Source organism: Schistocerca cancellata, chromosome 2 (assembly GCF_023864275.1).
Source record: "Schistocerca cancellata isolate TAMUIC-IGC-003103 chromosome 2, iqSchCanc2.1, whole genome shotgun sequence".
Lineage (NCBI taxonomy): Eukaryota > Metazoa > Arthropoda > Insecta > Orthoptera > Acrididae > Schistocerca > Schistocerca cancellata.
Window position 1 is genome coordinate 590,946,835 of NC_064627.1, and position 24,310 is coordinate 590,971,144.

General features: G+C 39.2%; 1 protein-coding gene across 2 annotated transcripts in view; it reads right to left on the reverse strand.

Moving 5' to 3' along the window:
* Nucleotides 1-22,677, reverse strand: part of LOC126162223 (ralBP1-associated Eps domain-containing protein 2) — a 116,079-nt gene extending 93,402 nt beyond the window's left edge. The window contains exon 1 of one of the 2 annotated variants that reach the window (XM_049918581.1): nt 22,214-22,677. In XM_049918581.1, coding sequence (XP_049774538.1) covers nt 22,214-22,363 — 150 coding nt within the window. In that variant the 5' untranslated portion in view covers nt 22,364-22,677. The remainder of the gene's footprint in view (nt 1-22,213) is intronic. The other variant, XM_049918580.1, reaches the window with a different exon arrangement.
* Nucleotides 22,678-24,310: the final 1,633 nt, after the last annotated feature.

Consider the following 24,310-nt stretch of genomic DNA (forward strand, 5'->3'; position numbering starts at 1 on the left):
GAGTTCACTACTGCCTTCACAAATAAAGTTATTTACTCAAAATAAATCACAATGATGCAAAATTCACAGGGAAAAATATGCAAAATATGAATCTTTAAATACTATTACAAATACAGAAAGTTTACAGAAAACCTGAAATGGACTTTATGAATATTTTTACTCATAATGAAATTTGCTTTTGTTGTTCCAGTACTGACAAGTAAGTACTTCAACTAATTATCATTTTAACCCCTGCTATTAGTGTCACAGTGTTTTCATAAAAATTCGGACTATGTAATGCAATGTTTAAATTCCTTTTTCAGAACACCAGTATCTAGTACTTTTAATGTATGTCACAGCAGCAAAGACGTCACCTTATTTGCATTGTGCTAAGTATTATCCTAATTCTAGATTATATCAAATTCACTTCAATTCTGCTCGCTTTTCCCAGCTTACAATGTTTGTAAAAATTTCACGTATTAAATATTGTGTCATAACAGAACTATCAATTACAAACTATTCATTTGTTTCCATGCTAAGCTCCAACATGAAAATCACATTTTCTTTTAAGAGCTTTACTTACAATAACAAATTAAGAGAGATACAGTATTTATTCACTCATTCATTGTGTTCCTTAGATCCCATAAAGCTGTGAACATTCTTGAATGTGAAATGAGTCTAAAAATATGTTAATGCATATATTGTGAAACAAATACTAAAAAAGAGATAGAGGGGCTGGCCAGTACTTACCTCAGCTCAGTACAGCCGATAGATACACACGAAACAAAACCGAAAATTTATGTTCCTAGCTTTCGGAACAAATGTTCCTTCATCAGGGAGGAGAGAGGGGAAAGAAAGGGAAGAAGGGAAAGGAGATTCAGTTACTCACAACCCAGGTTATGAAGCAACAGGGAAAGGAAAATAGGGAGGGTAGCAAGGATGGAGGCATGGTTGTCAGAGGGAAGCCAAAGATCTTTGGCTTCCCTCTGACAACCATGCCTCCATCCTTGCTACCCTCCCTATTTTCCTTTCCCTGTTGCTTCATAACCTGGGTTGTGAGTAACTGAATCTCCTTTCCCTTCTTCCCTTTCTTTCCCCTCTCTCCTCCCTGATGAAGGAACATTTGTTCCGAAAGCTAGGAACATAAATTTTCGGTTTTGTTTCGTGTGTATCTATCGGCTGTACTGAGCTGAGGTAAGTACTGGCCAGCCCCTCTATCTCTTTTTTAGTATTTGTTTCACATCTCTATATGAGATTTTCCCTTAATCATTTAATGCATATATTGTATCAGTTACTAACTACCACACGCTGCTTAATATTACTGTGCTCATATCGTCTAAATGTAGCCTAATAATTTAGGAGGAAAACTGCTGTTTTGGAACAGCTACATATTACTCTGCAATTCACACTTCCGTGTTTTGCAGTTTCAGACACTTACTCTACGGTTCCACTTTCAAATAGCACATCTGAGAAACAAACACCTATATATTTCTGTGTGAGCTGAGATTTATCTTATCACAACAGCCACTGCACTCTATGTAGGCAGGAGTCAAAATGTTTTAGCCTTTGGAGTAGTAAGTTTGTTACTGTAATTTTGTGAAAAATCTCACTGCAACTAAAAACTCCTTTCTTGTAATGGTTAACAACCCATACTTGCTTAACACAGCCATGACATCTATTTCCTGTTTGGTGATAATACAAACAATCTCCCATTCTTTGAAACTTGACAATGTCCTAGATTAATCCTATCTGGTAAGGATCCCATAATTAACCATGATACTCTAGAAGACAGTGAAAAAGTGTAATGCAGGCAGTCTCTCTAGCTGATTTGTTGCACTTTCTGTGCGTTCTGACAATAAAACAGTCTTTGGTTCCCCTTCTTCACAACATTGTCTAAATTATGGATCCAATTTAAGCAGTCTGTAATTGTAATCCATAAATATTTATCAACAACCTTTAAATTTGTGTTATTTGTTGTGTAACTGAAATTTAACATTTTTTTAGTACTAATGTGAATGACCTCACACGTTTCACTGTTCAGGTTCGAAATGCCACAGCAAATAGGTATCTTGCTTAAATCATTTTGTAATTTGTTTTGATCTGATGACTTCACTAGATGGTAAAAAAATTGTATCACCTGTGACAAGGGCTGGTCAAATTGTCTCCAAAACAGAACTTTGTGCTTCCCCTTTTTTCCAGTAAACAGCTACTCTTTGTCTTCCATTAGAAGCTTAACATTTATTTTCTTACACAGGTATTTTTCAAAGAAAGTACTTTTTACATTTGTAATGTCACAGACCTGTTTATAGTACATTATTACATTTCTTGTAATGTTGCAGTAGAGCACTAACTGAAGCAGCACATTTATTTTTAGTTTTTTTTAACAGTTAAGAATTCACAGTTTCTAGGTTTTTGTCCAATGACACCTCATTTAAATTCTTTGGACCAGCGTAAGTAGCTCCACTCTGGATCCTAGAGTGAGTGAGAGAGAGAAAGAGAGAGTGACTAAGGCCTTATGGACTGAAAGCTTTATTTGTGACAGTCTTTTTGTTGTGCCTATCTACGACTCAGCTTTTCCGCTATTTGGTGAGCGACAACTTTCCAACTTTCCTTTTCATAATATTGTTACATTCCATCCAGGATTTTCCACTGTTTGGAAATATTTGTGTGTCCTTTATAGTGACTGTACAAACTGAACTTCCAATGAATCTGCCAAAAGTCATTAAGCAGCAATGTATTTGTTAGTGAGTGTGAAGGTTCAGCATCCTTCAAGAGGCCTTTGCAAGATGTACTGCTATCTATTTTACACAATATTCTTACTGCTCACTTCTGCTGCATGAATACATTACTTACTTTAGGTACACTGCTAGAACAGATAATCCATATGACAACAGGGACTGAAGATATGCAAAATAAGCAAACACACTTGTCCTTGGGTCAACACAATGAGAGATACTGCTAAGAGGAAAACATGCTTATCTGCACTTCTCAATTGGATCAGTTTTCCATTTTAACTTGTTATCCGATTGGCTCCTGAAGGAATTTTCCGTCCAGTGTATGACCACTAATATCTACTTCTTGAGCCAGCAGGTTACTTTTGCTTGTCAAACTGAATATGTGAGATTACAGCTGTGGGCAAATTTTGACCATTCCAGAAAATATCTGAGTTGTTTCTCAAATTTGAGCTTTGACCTTTGCTTAATATGCTGGCATCATAAGCAAACATCACAGTTTTTTTGACCATCCTTTAAAGTCACTGGCAGATAATTTATATATGTTAGGAATTAGAGCAGATTCAGTATGGATCCTTGTGAGACCTTGGATGTAATGATCCTCCATTCCAAAATTAGTTTAATTCCTGTCGCACAATCTGTCAAAGTGACATTGCTTTCTGTTATGAATAATAATCCACATATGCAAGATGTATGTCATTAATGCTGACCAATGCTGTTTTCCAAATGGAATTTTGTGGCGTCATACTGTCAGTATAGCTTTCCTTGTTTAGCCTTTCCCGAACCTCATTTATGAGGTCTTTTAGATCATTTTATGTGGAGAATCCAACATAATAGTTAAACTGAGAAGCAGTTAACAGAAGACTTAGTTAATATTTTATAATAGCCTATATTCTCACAAGAATTTGGCAAAAAAACTGGAAGAACTGAAATGGGTCTGCAATTAATGGTGGTCTTCTTACCTCCAGTTTTATGCAAGTGTACTACAACATATTTAAGTACGTCAGGAAATATGCCAGTGTCAAGGAACGAGTAAACAGATAGCTTAAAGGCAGTTCTATTTGCCATCACAAGATTTTTATAGTCTGCCAAAAACTGTTTTAACTATCATAATTAGTGACTCACCTGATGAATTCGTAACTGCCTCAGGGACTGCATTTTAAAACTAATGTGTCTGGTGGTAAATGAAGTTCGAGTCTTGGTCCGGCAGACGGTTTTAATCTGGCAGGAAGTTACACCTTTGTTTGGTTGATACTTAATGAGTAAGTAATCATTGAATCTGGTTCAAAAATTCTTTCTCTGTCATGGTTTTCACGACAATTGTTTGGAAACTAAATTTTTCTTTCACACTGCTTTTACTAAAAACTGCATTTGTGAAAGTTTTCTTCATCAGTAAGATTTGACATTTTAGTATATGGACTATTCTACCATAAGCAATGGCTATACTTTACTTCTCACACCATGTCTTTGGCCACAAATCAAAACATCCTGGGCCACAGGTTCGATACCAGCTGCATCTTAAATTTTGGATAAAAGTCATCAGCAGTGGCAATCAATGACTTTCAGCACAAAGAGTCACCTTTTTTCTGCCAAAGTCCTTGCAAAGAGAGCAGAGGAGTGAACAGATGTTCAGGACACTGTCTTGCATTTAAAGTGGACAACTGTCCCTAAAAGGAGGAAGAATCAGCAGTAATCTGTGGTTTGAGGAGGCAACAGGCAATGGAAACCACTGCGTAAAAGACACAATGTGTGTCCACATGACATGTTGTCTGTAACTGAAAAAAGAAAATCATGATGATCTCTCCACTGAAAAAATATTCTGGATTAGTCTCGTATTCGTATCTCCAGGCACAGCCTGCTAAAAGGGAGGTAACCATGAGAATTAGATTGCTTAAGCAAAAAAGGTTGACATTCCATGAGTCAGGTAGTGGAATATTGGAAGTCACAAGTGTGAGGAAGGCTATAAAATATGAAAAAGAAAAAACAAAGTCTCAGTTAAATATAGTGGAAGTCAGCAAGGGCACTCATACCTAGAGGGAGGGTGGGTGGGGGGGGGGGGGGGGGGGAGTAGTTACATGTTTGCCTTTCTGTAAAATGATTTAAAAGCCAATATGGTGCAAGTTTTCAACAGTGTCAGAACTGGAACTTTTTTATGGCAACTTACATATTGTCATTTGTCTTCCAAAATATTAAAAATACTCCACACCCCATGCAACACCTCATGGCCTGGTTCTGTGTGGTTGATGTCAAACCATTCAGCAATATTTTCTTTGCCAACAGTGTCACACACTGGAGTAAATTTCAAAACTGCAGCTAACGTTATTAAGAAACAGTCTTCTTCATTGATGGAATTACTGATTTCATCAATTTTAGGGTTAATGTTCTTCCACAACTTGGTTATGGTTGATTGTTTTAGCTAATACTTCCACCTTTCGCCTTTGACACTTAATAAATTGCATCTGGCAAGTTAATTGTGACCAAAATGTTTGAAGACTGCTACTCTGACCAATGACAGGGTGTACACAAGGACAAGAAAAAAAATTCTCAGGTTTTTCCCAGATTTCCCTGTTCAAAACACACTCTTCAGGATGAAAATGCACTTTTTCTGAATGACAGTACACTGTACCCTGTGTTAAAGTATAATTTTTGCGTGTGTTAAGTGGCTATATTGTTCTCCTCAGAGCTGTAAAATGTATCAATCCTTTGAATGGCAAAGGTTTCATATACTGGCGTAGAACTTCCCAGCAAAAAACAACACAGTTTGGAAATATCTTTAACGCACGACTATTTACACTGACTATTTTGGTATTACAAAAGTATAAATATGAGTTCATAAGAAGTGCGATGCTCATGCTACGATACAGAAACAGAGACCTTAGTAGTGCTCCAAGTGGCCTGGCAGTGAACTTTGAATTCAGACACTTATCAGAGCACAATCTGCAATATTTTCCTGCGACCTGTTAGAAAAGTAAACAGTTGTGACGTCATGCTCATCAAAGTAGTTTGTTGTTATGTAGTATCACAAAGTCTTTCTCGTACAGCCTTGCACATATTTTGCTGTTGACAGACACTTGGGCTGTTTGTGCAAACTAAGTTGACACTCGGCACCAGAGGCCATTGGGAACAATCCGAAAGGTGTTTTGTATTTATGGTCACTCTCATCAATCACTGGACCAAGTGTCAACTCTTAGTTTGCACAGACAGTATGTGCACTGTGTTTTGTTGTTGTAAAGAGCACATGTTCTTTGCAACTAAAGTTTTATTTTCATGTTATTCTCTTATTTATGTTTTACTGCTGCAGTATGATTCTGCAGTAGTGGGCTAAAGTCAAATTCTTTGTTAGAGTATCAGTTCTTACCAGCCAAAATTATAGTAATTCAACTGAAACTTAAAATAATGAAAAATTCTGGGAATCCTAAAAAAGTCACATGTATTACCAGGATGAAAAAACTCCCAGGATTTTCCTCATGTTTCCCAGTTGTCCCGGGTCATATAAACACTGAATAAGTTTCTGTAGCAGACTTCCTCTCTAAATTTTCTTCATGGCAGCAATAACACCCACATCCACTGGCTGTATTAATGCTAGAACCGTGGTTGGATCACTCGTGACTCACTTCTTAATTCTGCCTTTTGTCACTCTTTTGCATTGTTGCCTAGAGTGCCGAGTTTCTGTGACTTTTTATGAAATAAGGTTATTAGCAGCAGTTATACTTAATTTTACATTTTATGGGGAACCTTACAAGAGAAATACGAATATTCACATAGAACCGCAGATGGGACAGTTCTGATCCCTCAGCTGCAGCCACTATAACAATTACATTTTTCATGTAGCTTCCTGCTTATTGTTAAAATGTGTTTGGTCAACAATGCAAAACTCCCTTTTATCTCATTGCCAGACAACGTTGCTCTTTTTTTGCAGAAGGTGAGAAGAGGGAGAGCACGTTGAAACGCATCTGACCATGTATGCAAGTTCTGCACAGTCAGTGCTTTATTTCATTAAATTCGGTTTTAGTAATGCATTCTAACTGTGTAAATGGTGCTTGCATCATACAAATTTATTAGGGCCAAATGTCTATGAACAGAAGAGGGCATTATAAATGCCTTAAATGAGATTTTGGATTGTGCATCTGAGGGCTAGCTACTGGAGCCTCCATCTGAGGAAGAATCTCCACCACCTGTAGTTACAGATTTTTCATCAGAAGATGTTACTGCTCAGGATGTTCAACTGAATATTGATGAGGGAGGAATACACGTTTGTTTGTTTGTTTTTATAATCATTATTGTTTATGGATGTGCTGCATAGACAGAGATTTCAATTGCAACACATATTGTTATATGTCGTTGCTTTCTTGAGTTTTTACGTGTCTTACAATGCATTTATGAAGGTGTGTTTTTTGTTCTATATTCCACAAAATATTGAATACCCATATGTATTGTAATACTAATTACTACTCTTACAGGAACAGCTGCCAAAAAGGATAGGTCAACTTGTGGCTGTGGGCTTCGTGAACAATGAAATGACTGAGGCTGTGACTATTTCAGTGTCCTTCAGGCAGAATATTGTAGCACCAGATGGAACAACCTGGAAAGTGGGAGTTATAGGTGACTAGCTGGCAGATATGGACAACAGAATGTTTTTAAAGACCACGCAGGACCATCTCCGCATGGAATAAATAAATAAATAAAACCATGAATGAGAACTGCTACAGTGCAGGGGTCAAATGAGTGGACTATGAACAGTGAAGCTTCTATAGCTATATCGTACACCTGTGGTGCTATAGGAGCAAAATGCTTATAACTAGACACATCGTGGTCAATGAAGTGGCGAAATAATTTTGTGACGTCAACAATGGCTCATGACAGATTCAGAGAGATAATGTGTTATCTCAGATTTGACACTAGATCCACAAGATCAGAACAACTGAAAGAAGACAAGTTTGCTTTGGTATCAGAAATCTGGTATGCGAATGCACAATGTAGCTACAAATTGGGTCCATATATAACAATCAACGAACAGCTTCTTCCATCAAAGTGCCATTGCAGATTCACACAGTTCATGGCCTCAAAACCGGACAAATATGGGCACAACTATTGGATGGCAGTAGATAGAGGCTCCAAATGTATTGTGAATGCTTTCCCTTATCCAGGAAAGGATGACTGTAGGCCGATTTTGTTGTGGAAAAATTGATGCAATCTTACCTCAATAAAGGAAGATATGTCACCTGTGACAATTTTTTCACCTCCTTGGCTCTCTCTGTAACCTCAAAAGCAAATGCTACAAGTCTAGTGGGTATCATAAATCATTCTCACAAGGAAATTCCCGGCTCTATCAAGAAAGCAAAAGAAGTGTTACACAGCACATCAGTGTTGAAGAAGAATGATACCACACTGACAGTTTACCAGCGAAAGAACAACAAGAATATCCAGATTCTTGGCACTATGTTCCTTATGTTAAAATTGAAGATGGTTTGAAAAATAAGTGACATGCAGTTACATTTCATAATGACTCTAAATGTGGAGTGGACATGGTGGACCAAACAGCTCACAGACACACTGTCGAAGCACCATCATTGGCCCATTCACACATCATTTTACAACTTGCTGGATTTGGCTGGGATAAATGCCTGGGTATTGTACAATGCTATAAATGAGAAAAAGTTGAAACACAGACTTAATACTGCAGCTGGGGGAGGAGCTTGCTGAGAAGTACGCACCTACCAGGACATCTTGTACATCAACCACGTCTGAAGACATTCCTAAGGGACAATAAAAGTGAATATGTTGCCTTGTAAAGTCTAACTGTGAAGGAAACAGATCATTTGTAAAGTGTCATATTTGCAAGAAAACTGTCTGCAATAAGTGTACATCAAAAGACTATTATTTGCGCTCATTGTGTGATGCTAGACAGTAAAGGAGGTCAGCACTTCGATCTCGACGTGAAGATCCTAATATTGTGATCTCGTCAGCGGCTAAAGGAAACGCAACTGAAATCCTCTCCAGACCAATGTACTCTGGCTCTAAGGCACAATTTTTGCAGCACCTAAGTTCTCTTCACTCTAACATCAAGTTCACAGTGGAGATGGAGAAAACAGCAAACGACTGTTCCTGGATGTATTGGTGTGGTGAAAAGAGGATGGCACCTTGGGGCAAGCTGTATTGCTGTAGACCTGCACACACAGACTTGTACTCGCAGGCCAACAGCTGTTGCCAACCTGCACAGCGAACTGCCGCACTTAGGACTGCCCAAGCCATATTAGATTCAGACAGCTTATCTGATGAGCTTTGCCACCTCCACACTATTTTTAGAGAATGGATATCCTATATGGGAGATCCACTGTGCCTTATGCATAGTGCGTGTTAGACAAAGTGAGGAGCTGGAAGAAAATGAACAAAGATGAATGGTCATCTTGCCACATGTCAGTGGTGTTTCCTCAATCATCAGAGTATTATTTTAAAAACAAAATTAAATGTGTTTTACCTGCGCCAATGAAACTCTGAGCTGTTAGGCTCAGTGACAGATTAGGGCCTCAAGTCTATAGGATTCCATGTAGCTGCAGGATGTCATACACTGGATAAACTTGGTGCATTGTGGAAGACAGATGCATTGAAATCGACGATATACACATCTGGACCAGCCAGAGAAATCTGCAGTGGCCGAGCATCATCTCGGTACAGGATATAGTATGGAATACAAAAACACCAAAATTCTCTTATTGATATCTTCATAGTGGGACAACATTATTAAAGAAGCAGTGGAAATTCACAACTCCACTAATTCACTCAATGGGCACACAGGATACCAACTCAGCACAGAGTGGGATCCATTGCCAGCCTTGTTAAAATCACAGCAACTACAAAGGGGAACTGTTGGTCATGCAAAGGATGACACTGCGGTAGCTACATACATTTGCAGATGGCAATAGCACGGATGGTGGACACACACATTGTAGGCCACTACCGACAGAGGGCATTGGGGTCCTGACGGCAGCACACAGTCTGACTGACAGCCTCTGCACATGTGTCGAAGCTGTTGCTTCATCTTTGTCACAAAATCTGATGCACTCAAGGCTGTGCAGCTTCTTCTCAGACTGCCATAACTAGGAGGCTTTGGTCACAACCTCAGCAGTGTGTTCGCCACACAAGGATGACAGTCAGTTGCATTGATAAAATAACGTGGAAATTTCACAACATCCAATGTCTCACCTAAGAACCATATTTACAGCATAATTATTAACAACAGAAAGACTGTTGATTAACTGCTGTCTTAATTAAACAACTGACTTTGCACATGACAAAAATAATGCCTCTTAATCATGATAAACCTACATCACAATGGTTCAATCATATTTTGAAATGCGCACCAAATTAAAGGTCCCGAATTTTTCATGTAGTATTCGCTCTGGGGCAGTACTGTATCAGAAGCAAAGTGACTGATCCCCACCTAGTAACATCTTATCTGCACCTCTCATGACATGAGCTTATCTGAACTTTGCATATGCGTGTTAAATATTTAAAAAAGAATATTTTTTGCATTATGCTGCTGGAATAATAAATTTACAACATTTTCTTCTGCTTAAATATGTACCAAAGAAATTCTCATGCTACAAGATGTAGTTCACTCTTTAAATATTTTTAATTTAATTGTATTGAGAACAAGTAACCTACTGAACAGACAATTCCTTCATCGGGGAGGAGAGAGGGGAAAGAAAGGGAAGAAGGGAAAGGAGATTCAGTTACTCACAACCTACTCCAGCCCCGCTACTGGTAAAACGTACACAATTCAAGGCAGGGCCACATGTGAAACTACACATGTCATTTATTAACTGACATGCCTGCACTGCACAGCCTTTTACATCGGCATGACAACAACTAAACTGGCTGAGCGCATGAATGGACACAGACAAACTGTCCGCCTAGGAGATGCCCAATACCCAGTAGCGGAGCATGCCCTCCAGCATAATTCTAGGGACCTAGGAACCTGCTACACCGTACGTGCCATTTGGCTTCTCCCACCCAACACCAGTCCCTCTGAACTGTGGAGATGGGAACTTGCACTCCAACACATCCTTTCATCCCGCCATCCCCCTGGACTGAACCTACGTTAAACAACCTCACTCTCATTTACTCTTCAGTCTTCTCCTCTTTCCCTTTCCTCTTAGCCATTCACGCATCTTTTCATCCTGCATAGTTGTGTTTATCTTTATACTATATACCTCTTTACTTCTGTATGCATCCTCTTTGGTTTGAAGCTGGCACAGTACTTACAGTAGAATATCTTTGGCTTCCCTCTGACAACCATGCCTCCATCCTTGCTACCCTCCCTATTTTCCTTTCCCTGTTGCTTCATAACCTGGGTTGTGAGTAACTGAATCTCCTTTCCCTTCTTCCCTTTCTTTCCCCTCTCTCCTCCCCGATAAAGGAACATTTGTTCTGAAAGCTAGGAACATAAATTTTCGGTTTTGTTTTATGTGTATCTATCGGCTGTACTGAGCTGAGGTAAGTACTGGCCAGCCCCTCTATCTCTTTGTTAGTATTTGTTTCACATCTTTATATGAGATTTTCCATTAATCATTTTGAACAGACAATTTATTCACCAGCTGACCTGTGGTAACTGACATTACCAGTAGTGCAGTAACATATGACTGCCAATACAAAGAAAATGCAGATAATTACAAATCAATAGTGCTTCATTATTATTCTTACACATACCTGTCCGAGGAAAATTTTTTTATTGAATTGTCATAACACTCATTACGTTCTGCCTCAAGTATAAATATTTACCAGTAATGCAACGTATTTCACACTTCAATCTCTATCATTAAAAGTGAAATGGATGTAACTTAGTTCTTAGGGCATAATATTAACCATTATCACTTGGGTAGAAAAATTTCCAACTACAATGATGTGATCAGAGTGCAATTTTGACTATGTAATAACAATATCATTACTGTATCCTTCCATTTTGTTTCCTTCAATCATGTCTTTCAGACGTTTCAATGTCTTTCAGAAGTTTCAACAGTACTTATGTGCACTTAAAAGCCTAATGTGGTTTTCGGTCTATTTTTAATTAAAGTTTCATTGGCAGCAAATGCCTGGAGGCTGGGATCCCTACATACAATCAATGCACTCTTCTTTGTCATGATAACCATAAAACAGAACTTTTTTTACACAGTTACAGTTAACCAAAAAGATCAGTTCTCTCTATGCACACTCAGAAATCTCTCTCATTGTATTTAACAACAATATGGATAGTATACATTGCTACTCAGCACAGTAAAAGCGCACTAATGATGTTAGCGACTCTTGCGTTGTGTGTTGCAGTTGGCAACAGTGAGTGCTGAATCATGGGCAATAAACATGACAAATGATCAGTACGACGATTAGATAGTATGATGGAAACAATGAGGGAAGTGTTCGATACCTGTAGTCAAAAAGATGTGGAGCGTATTAAATTATGTGATAGCTGGACTGACGAACTTTTGGTAGGAAGGTTGCAGCATGTTATCTTGTATGTAGAGTCATCATTAGACATGGAAGTGACTTCAGGTGTGCCCCAGGGAAGTGTGCTGGGACCCTTGCTGTTCATGTTGTACATTAATGACCTTGCAGACAATATTATTAATAAACTCAGACTTTTGCATATGATATATGAAGTGCTATCTGAAAGCAGTAGCATAAATATTCAGTCAGATCTTGATAAGATTTCAAAGTTGTGCAAAGATTGGAAACTTGCTTTAAATGTTTATAAATGTAAAATTGTGCAATTCAAAATAAATAAATAAAGCATAGTACCTTATTACTTTAATATCGATCAACAATCACTGTAGGACTTGGCTAACTCATACAAATGCCTGGGTATAACACTTTGTAGAGATATGAAGAGGAATGATCACTTATGCTCAGTCACAGGTAAAGCAGTTTATTGGTATAATAGTGGGGAAGTGCAATCAGTCTACACAGCAGATTGCTTACAAATCACTTGTGCAAACAGTTCTAGAATACTGCTGACGTGTGTGGGACCCATACCAAACAGGACTATAGGGGATACTGAACATATACAGAGAAGGGCATCACAAACAGTCACAGGTCTGCTTCAGCTTTGTGAGGGGGTGTCACAGAGATATTGAAGGAACTAAATTGGAAGACTCTTGAAGAGAGATGTAAACTCACACCAGAAAGTCTGTTAAGAAAGTTTCAAGATCCGGCTTTAAATGATGATTCTAAGAATATACGACAATCCCCTATGTACCCCCCCACACACACACACACACACACACACACACACACACACACACACACAGAGAGAGAGAGAGAGAGAGAGAGAGAGAGAGAGAGAGAGAGAGAGAGATTCAAACAATCATTCTTCCTATGTTCCATACATGAATGGAATGGGAAAACACCCTAATAGCTGGTACAGGGGAACATACCCCCTGCCATGCATCTCACATTGGTTTTCAAAGTATAGATATAGATGTAGATGGAATATATTGTGCAGTACATTTTCATAATACAACACAAAATATTCCATAAAATTTAAACTGAATTCTTAGTTTCTTGTTTAGCAACAACCTTGGGATTGGGACATTTTAAAAATGCAAGGTTTCGAAATGATCATCAAGCTATGCTACAAATTTAGTCCACCACCACAGCCAGTTTTCCTCCATTCACACTTGTTGGCTTCACAAACTCACAATCAAACTATAACATTGAAATTACAAAACAATATCCTGAGAAATCCTGCCAAACCCCAATAAATGCATACGAAAACCAGTAACCAACTTTATAATCCATAACAGACAGATGGAAAATCATCAGTTTCACACTATCCATGTTGAAAACAAATGTAATTAATTTGTATCTCCTGCAGATTTTCAGTGACTAATGTATACTGTTACCCAATTGGCTATGACCAACAGAAACAAATTTTCAACAGCAGCATGCAGCTGAAGAGCCAGTGACGCCATAAATGTACTTTAACCACAACACATGGAGGAGGAGGAGGACACGAGTCACAGATAGGCACAACAAAAAAGAATACCACAAATTCTTTTGGATTGAGTGCTTATAAGATCTAGGAAACTCTCATACAGTGACTCTCTCTCTCTCTCTCTCTCTCTCTCTCTCTCTGTGTGTGTGTGTGTGTGTGTGTGTGTGTGTGTGTGTGTGTGTGTGTGTACATATATTAGGGTTTCCTCCTGTTCCATTCACGTATGGAACTAAGTTGAATGCCTCTGTTCATGCTGTAATTATTCTAATCTTATCCTTACAAACCCTGTGTGAGTGATTATATATGAGCGAGAGCGAGCAAGCGAGAGAGAGAGAGAGAGAGAGAGAGAGAGAGAGAGAGATGCTTGACTGGATGTAAGCGAGTTTTCTTCTGCAGTCAGCTGCAATATATCCTTTCCATACTATTCCATCCTGGACTGCTCATAGTTATTGTACACTGCATATTTTCACTCAATACTTCCCAGTGGTATATCTTACAAAGCAATGCAGCTATGGTCAGATAAGCAATAATTCAACAGGAACGTATAAAAAGTTGAACTGTACATTTTGATGAAATTTGTTCTGGGATCTTTACGGATTCCTACAGGTATCATACATGCTAGTATGTATACTAATATATCTAATAGTATTTGTGGTTAATCACAAAAGTGAATTTACAATGAGCTCTGTAAATCACAATCACAATACTAGAAATAAAAATAAATTTCACACAGACAGCGCGTCAGTATCTACGGTTGAGAATAGAATTTTTAAGCTGGTGTAACAGACTAGAACACGTCGGCAGTAGACATCAGGCTGGAGATAAAAGTTTTTAGATATCCAATGAAAAGTAAAACAATCTCTTCATCAAACCACCTTCAATTTGGTTGTTTGAAGAGAGGGGGGGAAGGGACCAAACTGCTAGGTCATCGGACCCTTGTTCCGAATTAAGCAATGCCACATGGGTGAGAGTAAAACAAGCGAGATTAACAACACGAACTGGAGAGAAAGGAAAAACCACAAGAACGACGGAAGCGCAACAAACACTTAAATGGACAAACAGGGAGAAGAAAACCACAGAAACAGGTAGAACCACAAGAAACAGGTAGAAGAGATTAAAACAACAAAACAGATTACCATGGCTGGCTGACCATGAGAATAAAAAGGAGAAGCCAGCCACTCTGCAACACATTAAAACCTCCACCCTGAAAGCATTGGGGTGGAGGACACAGAGAGACAAAGGACATGCACTAAAACTTAAATCAAATGATAAAACCTGCCCTCACGAATAAAATGTAAAACTAGATCAGCCAATGAGGCACTGTCAGATAAAATTAGCAGCAACAAGTCCGGTAACCGAAGATTCGTCGCATGGCAGTCAAAGTGGGACAGTTCACCAGAATATGGGGTACTGTCAAACGTGCGCCGCATCAATACTGAGGCGGGTCTTCATGGCGCAGGAGGTGGGTCACGCAAGCGCGGCCGATGCGGAGCCGGCAGGGAACCACAAAGTCCCTGCAAGAGGCTTGCATGGAGGACTGCCACACATTCATAGTCTCCTTAATGGCACACAGTTTGTTGTGCGTACTGTGACTATGCCATTCCATCTTCCAAAGCCAAAAAACCTGGAGGCGTAATAACAAACGCAGGTCAGTTACTGTAATGCCGATATCCATAAGCGGTTTCCGTGTAGACTGTCAGAAAGTTCGTTGCCTAGGATTCTGACATGTCCTGGTGTCCACACAAACACCATTGAATGACCGGACTGTACCAGGGCATAGATGGACTCCTGGATGGTCACTACCAAAGGATGACAAGGGTAGCACTGGTCGATAGCTTGAAAGCTGCTCAAGGAGTCAGTACACAGAAGAAACGACTCCACAGTGCATGAACAAATGAGCTCAAGAACACGAAATATAGCCACCAGCTCTGCAGTGAAAAACTGCAACCATCGGGCAAGGAATGCTGTTCAATATGTCCTCCTTGGGCATACGCGAAATCTACGTGACCATCAGCCATCGTCGTAAACCACTTCATGGCCTCGGTAAATGTCAAAAATCGAGAGGAAGTGACGGCAGAGAGCCATGGGGGCACCTGAGTCCTTTAGGCCATGTGAAAGGTCCAGGTGAAGCCCCGGCCTAGGTGTACACCATGGAGGTGTATGCAAATGGACTTTGAGTATAGGTGGTAAAGGCAAGGACTATCTAAAAGATAGAAAGGATCTGACACGAACTGCAACTGACCTGGGCCACCATCGCAGGAGATGAATCACTGTGGGTGGGAAAAGGATGCGCAGGAGAAATACGAACATGTGCAACGTAACGGGTGAGCAGTTGTACATGCCTGACCTGCAATGCAAGGACTCCACTACAGTGAGAGGATTGTCAGTAAGATAAAGTTCCACCATTGGGGCCAAAAACTGGAAGCCATGGGCTAGTACCCATGACTGCACCTTGTGGATGTCTCCCTGTAGGCACCGCTCAGCAACACCTGTACTGGTGGAGCTGTACGAAATGCGTAAGTCTTCGGCATACAGAGAGGGTGAGATGGACGACCCTACAGCAGCTGCTAGACTGTTAATAGCCAATAAAAATAGAGATACACTCAATACAGAGTCCTGAGGGACCCCACTCTCCTGGATATGGGGGGGAACTATGGGAGGCACCAACTTGGACACGGAAAGTACAAAGTGACAGGAAATTTTGGATAAAAATCGGGAGCGGGACTCGGAGACCCCACCCTTATAACGTGGCAAGGGTATCATGTCGCCAGGTAATGTCATACACTTTTCGTAAATCAAAAAAGATGGCAACCAGGTGTTGGCATCTGGGAAAGGCTGTTCGGATGGTAGACTCGAGGGACACAAGATTATCAGTGGTTGAGCGACCCAGGCAGAAACCGCCTTGGCACAGAGCCAATAGGCCACGGAGATGAAATAGCTGCAGAGGAGAAAATGGTAAAAGACAATGCCTTGTAGAAATCCTCAGATAACACACAAGACACTGCACTTAGTCTACAAAAGGCGAAAGAACAAAAATGCAGCAAAAGAAGCAGGAAACAGGAAATAAAGTCGTCTAAAAAATTATATTCATAGAAGGTGCAAAAATAACTAAGCAGCATAGCTAGAGGAGAAATGCAAAGGGGTAGAAGAAGGTAGAACTATAGATAGTGCTGCCTAAAAGAAAACCCAAGAAGCCTTTGCAGGAAAGAGAAGCCTCTGCATGAATATCAAAATCTCAGAGTGCAATCCAATACTAAGCAAAAAATGGGAAATGGGAAACAATAATACTGGAAGATGGAAAGAATACAGAAAATAAGCTGTACAAAGGAAATGAACCAACAAATATTATCAGATGAGATAAGTAGATGAAGATGAGACGGGAGATATAATATTATGAGGAAAAAATTTACAGAGTGCAGAACAGTTTCAGTCAAAACATAGCCTCTGCAGAGTTAACAACGTTCCCTTAATTACTGATATCCTTTGGAGAACATACCAAGGCAAAACAGTACTACCCGGTGTGCAAGATATACGAAACAGGCAAAATCCCTCAGACTTGAAGGAAACGCCAACTATTCCAGTTTCAAAAAAGCAGGTCCCGACAGGCGAAAATATTGCCGAATCATCAATTTAATGTGTCATGGTTGCAAAATACTGACACAATTACTTTCACAAGAATGGAAAAACTGGTTGAACCCGACCTCAGAAACGATCAGTTTGACTTTTGGAGAAATGTATGATCATGCAATGCAATACTGACAATAAGGTTAACTTGAAAGATAGGTTGAACAAAGGTGAACTTGTGTTTATAGCATTTGTAGATTTAGAAAATTCTTTTGACAATGCCGATTGGTATATATTCTTTGAAATTCTGACGTTAGTGGAGATAATAGAGTGACAGATAAGTAATTGCAACTTATACAGAAATCGAACTGCAGTTAAGAGAGTCAAAAGACATGAAAGGGAAGCAGTAACTGATAAGGAAGTGGGACAGGATTGTAGCCTATCCACCATGTCACTCAATCTGTGCATTGAGCAAACAGTAAAAAGACACCAAACAGAAATCTGGAAAGGGAATTAGAGTTCAGAGAGAAGAAATAAAAACTTAAGTTTGCCACCACAAATTGTGAAGGACTTGGAAGAGTACTTGAATGAAGCGGTTAGTGTCTTGAAAAGACATTGTGCAATAAATATCAACAAAAGTAAAACATGGGTAATGCAATTCAGTGAAATTAAATCAGTCAATGGTATTGGAGTCAGATTACAAATGAAACACTAGAAGTAGTAGATGGGTTTTGCTATGTGGGCAGCAAAGCAACCGATAACAGCTGAAGTAGAGAGGATACAAAATGTAGACATACAATAGCAAGAAAAGTATTTCTGAAGACAGGAATCTAGTAACTTTGAAGATAAATTCTAGTGTTACAAGGTCTTCTCTGAAACTATCTATATGGAAGAAAGGGAAACATGGGGAATAACTAACTGAGATAAGAAGAAAACAGAAGCTTTTAAAATATGATGCTGCTGCAGAAGAATGATAAAGATTAGCTGGGTACATCAGAAAAGTAATGATGCGGCACTGAATCAAACTGGGGAGAAATAAGTGTTATGGCAGAACTTCACTAAAATAAGTGAGCAGTTGACAGGACATATACTGCAGCATGAACCAATAGTCATGGTTAACTGAGGACCACTGGTTCATTTGATATGTAATGTTCGGAAGTACAGAAGCGTCCGATCCTACCCGTCGGCTTTGACCCATGACGTCACAAATATGGCGGAAACGACAATTCCAATATGGCGAATATAAAAACGTCGCATACGTATCATAAAGACGAAAATACATAGAAAAACAACACACACACAGGTTTCACAAAAAGCCTAATGACTCTTACGGGACAAGCGTGGGAAATTGGGGGTTTTTGGGTGGGGAGAAACTAAATATACACAAATTTAGCCACCCACCGCCATACAAAACCACGGAAGACGACGAAAAAAATCGACATCACAAAACTCACCAAATACCACAAAACACATTCTTATCCGGAATCGGACACTTCACTTGACCTATATAGATCTACAGTAGCTCCCGATCCCATAAATTAGGATCAAACACTTCCCTTGACCTATATAGCTCAACAGCATCTCCCTATCCCATCCCCAATAAAAAAACCAAAATACACCGCAAAACATTGCGAACAAACACTTCCCTTCACCTACATATATCTACAGCAGCTCCCGACCCCATAAATTGGGATCGAACACTTCCCTTGACCTATATAGCTCAACAGCAACTCCCGATCCCATCTCCCATTACAAAAATCAATATACTCCACCAAACATTGAGATTGAACACTTCCCTCCAACTATATAGCTCAACAGCAGCTACTAATCCCATAACTTAGGATCGACCGCTACCCTTGACCTATGTAACTCAAAAACATCTCCCAATACGAATACCAAATATGGCGGATATAAAAACGTCGCATACGTATCATAAAGACGAAAATAGCCCTCAACCGAGAACTATTAATCCGGTCTTTCATATCCATTCCTGAACAAAAAACCACAACCGAATACACTTAATAACAAACTCATCCGACGTACAGCAATCATCATTACATTAACCATCACACAAAACCGTTAACTCACTAATACAAATTCCGCTTCAAAAAGACGCACGCAGCACTCACCACTGACCAACAGCAAACTGAGCCCAACACACCAAACAAACGAAAACCATGAACATACCACCAGAGGGCACAACAAACAACAACACGACATCTACAAACACGCCACACTCACAAACCAAACTCCGCGCCGTAATGATGTCACACACCACAACACCCTTACGTCACGGGTCAAAGCCGACGCGTGAGATCGGATGTTTCTGTTGACCCTAATGTTCCATTACTTGAACAGCATGTGAATAATTCCTTTGATGGTAAACCAAATGCTGCATTTTCAGTTAGATTATTTTTTTTATTCTTTTTTTGTGGCAATAGTGAAACAAGAACAGAAAATTTGAATCTGGACAGAGTTAACCAAAATTAAATAAGAATAGTGGTTCTGGATGACCAGTAAAACTCTCCCTTGATAATCCAAAAATAGGCTTAAAAAAGCTGTCTAAAAGGGGTATTACAAACAATATTATAGATGAAAATTAACAGCTTCTATTTCTGTTCACTTTTCAACTTAATGGAGTTACATGACAACTTGCAACAAGTGTGCAGTAAGCTTAGAATACACTGTAGGAGTACAATAGTTTCAGTGAATATTGTCTTAAAAAAAGCATTGACAGTTTCCAGTACAGACATAAATGAACATATTGAGTTAATAATTTTACAATGGCTTATTTGTTGTGCTTCTGATCATTAGCACAAACAGTACGCTTTGCATCTAACTACAGAAAGAATAATAAGTTTGAGGAGGCAACTCGTTCATTAAATGAAAAGATTGTAAGTTTCTACATATCACATTAGGAACGCCCAACTCAATATTCGTATGTGACAACAAGAAATCTGTGTAAACAACAAGAATGCATCAATACACAAGAAACAACCAAGTACTGTGGATTTTACAATTTTATGTCTATTGACAGCTGTATAAAAGGAGTAAAATAAATAAATCTAAAGTTATTACAGACAAACTAAGATTAATCACAGTGTACCTATTTGCAATGATTATTATCTATACTAATATATTCCTTCTTTCTCTCCACATTCTTCACGACCCTCTTCCACTATCGGACCAACGTGTAGCTTAATAATTTGCATGTGGATCGATGACTCAATGAGAACATCAAACCTGTAGACTTGTTTAAAATTGTGCCTTGCCTCTAAATGTCTAGTTTCAAGTCCCCCCCCCCCTCCCCCAAATTGTGATATCAATACCACAAAAAGATATCTGAGGCACATAAACACAATATCTTTGATATGTTGACATATACAAAAGGGCCTGTCTCAGATTTAATAATCATGTGTCTTATCCTCAAGCATACTTGTGTCTTATCATCATCATCATCATCATCATCATATTTAACAGTTTCCAGCCCCAAGCTGGGTTTGTTTGGAACACAAGCCTCATCATCTAGTCCTGTTTTCCCACCATCTTTCTGTGTCCTCTCTGGTCCAGTCCTTCCTGTTCTTTTAACACACTCCTCTACACCTATCAGTCACCTGTCCCTCTTTTCCTCTTGGTAATTTTCTTTGCATCTCCATTTCATGTATCTTCCTGGGAATCCTCTTGCTTTCCATTCTCTTTTAAGTGCCCATACAATCTTAACCTTTTTCTTTCCTGCTCTGCAAAGGTTCCTCTTTCAATACTCCCCTTTCATTCCTCATACTATCTCTCCTTTTTACTCCTATCTTGCCTCTGGGGAACTTCATTTCAGATGCTTGCAATCTGCTTACATCTCGTTTCTTCATTACCATGTTTTAAATGTATTGGCTAAGTGTTGTGATTTAGTAATTTCTATACATTATTTCTTTGCTTTTTTGTGGGACATCTTCATTCCAAACTAGGCTCCTACCATTTTGCAGGAATGCTTCTGATTGTCTTCTACATTCACTGATCACTTTCTTCCACTTTCCTCTAATACTTGTATATAAATTTTGATTCACTAGAATTCTATTACCATGACAATTTCTGCACCATTCTGAGATGACCCTTCAAGGTTGAATAAAAATAAACAAACAAATGTGTCTGGATGATGCTAGTAGAAAGAAGGTTCTACAACAACTACAGCCTACTTATATTTGATCATCATTTTAAAACCATTCCTAAGAGAATACTTCATATGTTCTTGGAACATATGAACATGAAATCACTATTAGTAAGTAGTGCACTACATTTCCTTCTAGAGATCTGGAATCAGGTCTTTCAGTCCTACATTTTTTTAACAGATTAACACTTTTCTCCCCACATCTACAGTATATCACATCCAGTCCATCATCGTGTCTGGAAGACACCCTTTGCTCCTATAGCAACAGTACATAAAATTGATTTCTTCACAAAAAAAAGTAATACAATGCCATATTAACCAAGGGAATATGTAGGCAACATACCTTAGTAGTGACCAGAATCTTTTGTATCAAATAATGAACAGGACTTCATTGACATTGTCCAGACAGTAGGAAACAGGAAACACGTATATTATCTTACACAGGATAAACATCATGAAAACCAAAGGAAATGGCACCAATGTCCAATTCCCTCCCATTTCAAATAAATCTGCTTTTGCAAAATTATGAACACTACGAACAAAATTCACCTACAAATTAGCCTTCAGTGTGAACACAGCAATACAATGACTTCGCAAACGCGTGAGCAGCAGCAACACAACACGGTAATATTATGAATGCTTAATGACAGCCAAGTCCCTATGAGTAAGCAATCAGGAACCGAAATTAATAATCATTTGCCGTAACGTTCAATGCTGTCAGCAGCAAAGATCCATTCTCTTTATTTTTGTGTATTATATTCCAAGTAGAAGACACACAAAATGTGAACATACCTGTTTCAAGATACCAATAGGGAGATTTGCAGACTTAAACAGTTCAGCTGCTTTAGACAATGGTATTTTTCCTGTATTTTCTAAATCACAGCATGCGAACAAGTCACCAAAGTACCGCTGTTCACTTTCAGTAAGCTGTATATCTTCCATTTTCTAAAAAAAATTATTTGTCCATATCCTAACCGAGCAACAGTAACTACGCCGGTTCATAAACCAAAACACAGTACATCCCAGATGTTCTCTACGCTGCCAACATACATAACATCTAATTGTCACCAGTGCCGGTAACGTACATCCTCACTTTACGAACCACTCAAAGCTAAAACACAACTACCTTCACCATTTTCGTTTTGCCTCTTTACAGGAATGCCAAATTAAAGCCATTAATTCACAGTATCACACGCTTATTATTGTCATCTTTGACGCACACTATCTGACCCGAAACCATTGCGTCAAAGTGCTTCTCCGTCTTGATTTTCTGAGCATCCTGTTCACATCGAACAACCTTCGTGTGTCAATGTAATCAGTACACTTTTTTTTTTTAAACTGCATCGATGCCCGATTTGTACTGTCACATCAACAACAAAGTGACGTGCGTACTAAATGCACAAAATAGTAAAACTTGAACAAATCAAAAAGGCAACAACACAGTCTATTTGTTACTATATGTTACATTATTCCTACTGTATTGTGCCTATAATATAGTGAAATGATAGAACTTTCTGAAGCACAGAAGCTAGCAAAAAGAGCAATCAATCATAAAAGGTACACATACAAACAACGAGTCAATCCTGGACTAAATCACATACAGACAGTCGGGAAAAAATACTACGCACAACTTGTGCACTTATCCTTGTGACTGTGAAACGTATTTCATGAATGGTAGAATTCTAAATTTGCATCTACACTCCGCACGCCACCGTAAGATGAGTGGCAGAGGGTACTTGCGGTACCACAACCGTTTCCTCCAGTTTTCCTGTTTCATTCATGAATGGTGCGTAGGAACGAAAATGGTTGTCGGTAAACCTCCGTAACACATTTAATTTCTCTAATTTTCTCGTCCTGATCATTTCGCGGGACGTGTTTGGGATAAAGTGGTTTGCTGCCTGACTCTTTCTGCAACACAAGCTCTCTAAATTTCAACAATAAACATCTCTATGATTCACAACCCCTCTATTGTAGCATCTGTCACTGGAGTTTGTTGAGGCTCTCCGTACTGCTCTCGCACTAAGTAAACAATCCCGTAACGAAACACACCGCTTTTCATTAGGTCTTCTATATCTCCTCTATTAAATGGTTCAAATGGCTCTGAGCACTATGCGACTTAACTTCTGAGGTCATCAGTCACCTATAACTAATTAAACCTAACTAACCTAAGGACATCACACACATCGATGCCCGAGGCAGGATTCGAACCTGCGATCGTAGCGGTCGCTCGGTTCCAGACTGTAGCGCCTAGAACCGCACGGCCACTCCGGCCGGCTTCCTCTATTAAACCTACTTGGTTTGGTCCCAGACTGTTGAGCAACACTCAACAATCCATCGAATGAATGTTTTGTAAGCCAATTATTTCGTGGAAGAATTACGTTTCCTAAAGATTCTCCCAACGAATCTCAATCTGGCATGTACTTTACCTGCTATTTGTTTTATGTGGTCGTTCCGCTTTAAGACGCAGTGGATTGTTTCACCTAGGTATAATTACGTTAATTACTGTTTGCACTGGTCTATCGCCTGTACTGTAATCGATCAGCCACGAACGAGACCCACTGTCACAGTAAGATTGCCGACTTCCTAGGTCCGCGGACATATAGGAAGCTGAGTTAAGGCTCCACAAACGAAGTCATTAGAACTCTTACACGGTTAATAAAGAAGTCTTCAACCGAGGAGAGTGCTCAGAAAGTCCTGTTGAGTTCGGTTGGTCTATTAACGAGACATTTTAGATTACCACACATTCACAAAGAAAACATTCTGCTGAGACCTGTCGTAAGTACCATTGGTTCGCTCACCTATTCAATTGCCAAGTTCTTGCCAACACCACTTGGAACAGACGTGGGCCGATTGGGCTCTGTTATCAATAATTTGGTAAATTTCTTCAGG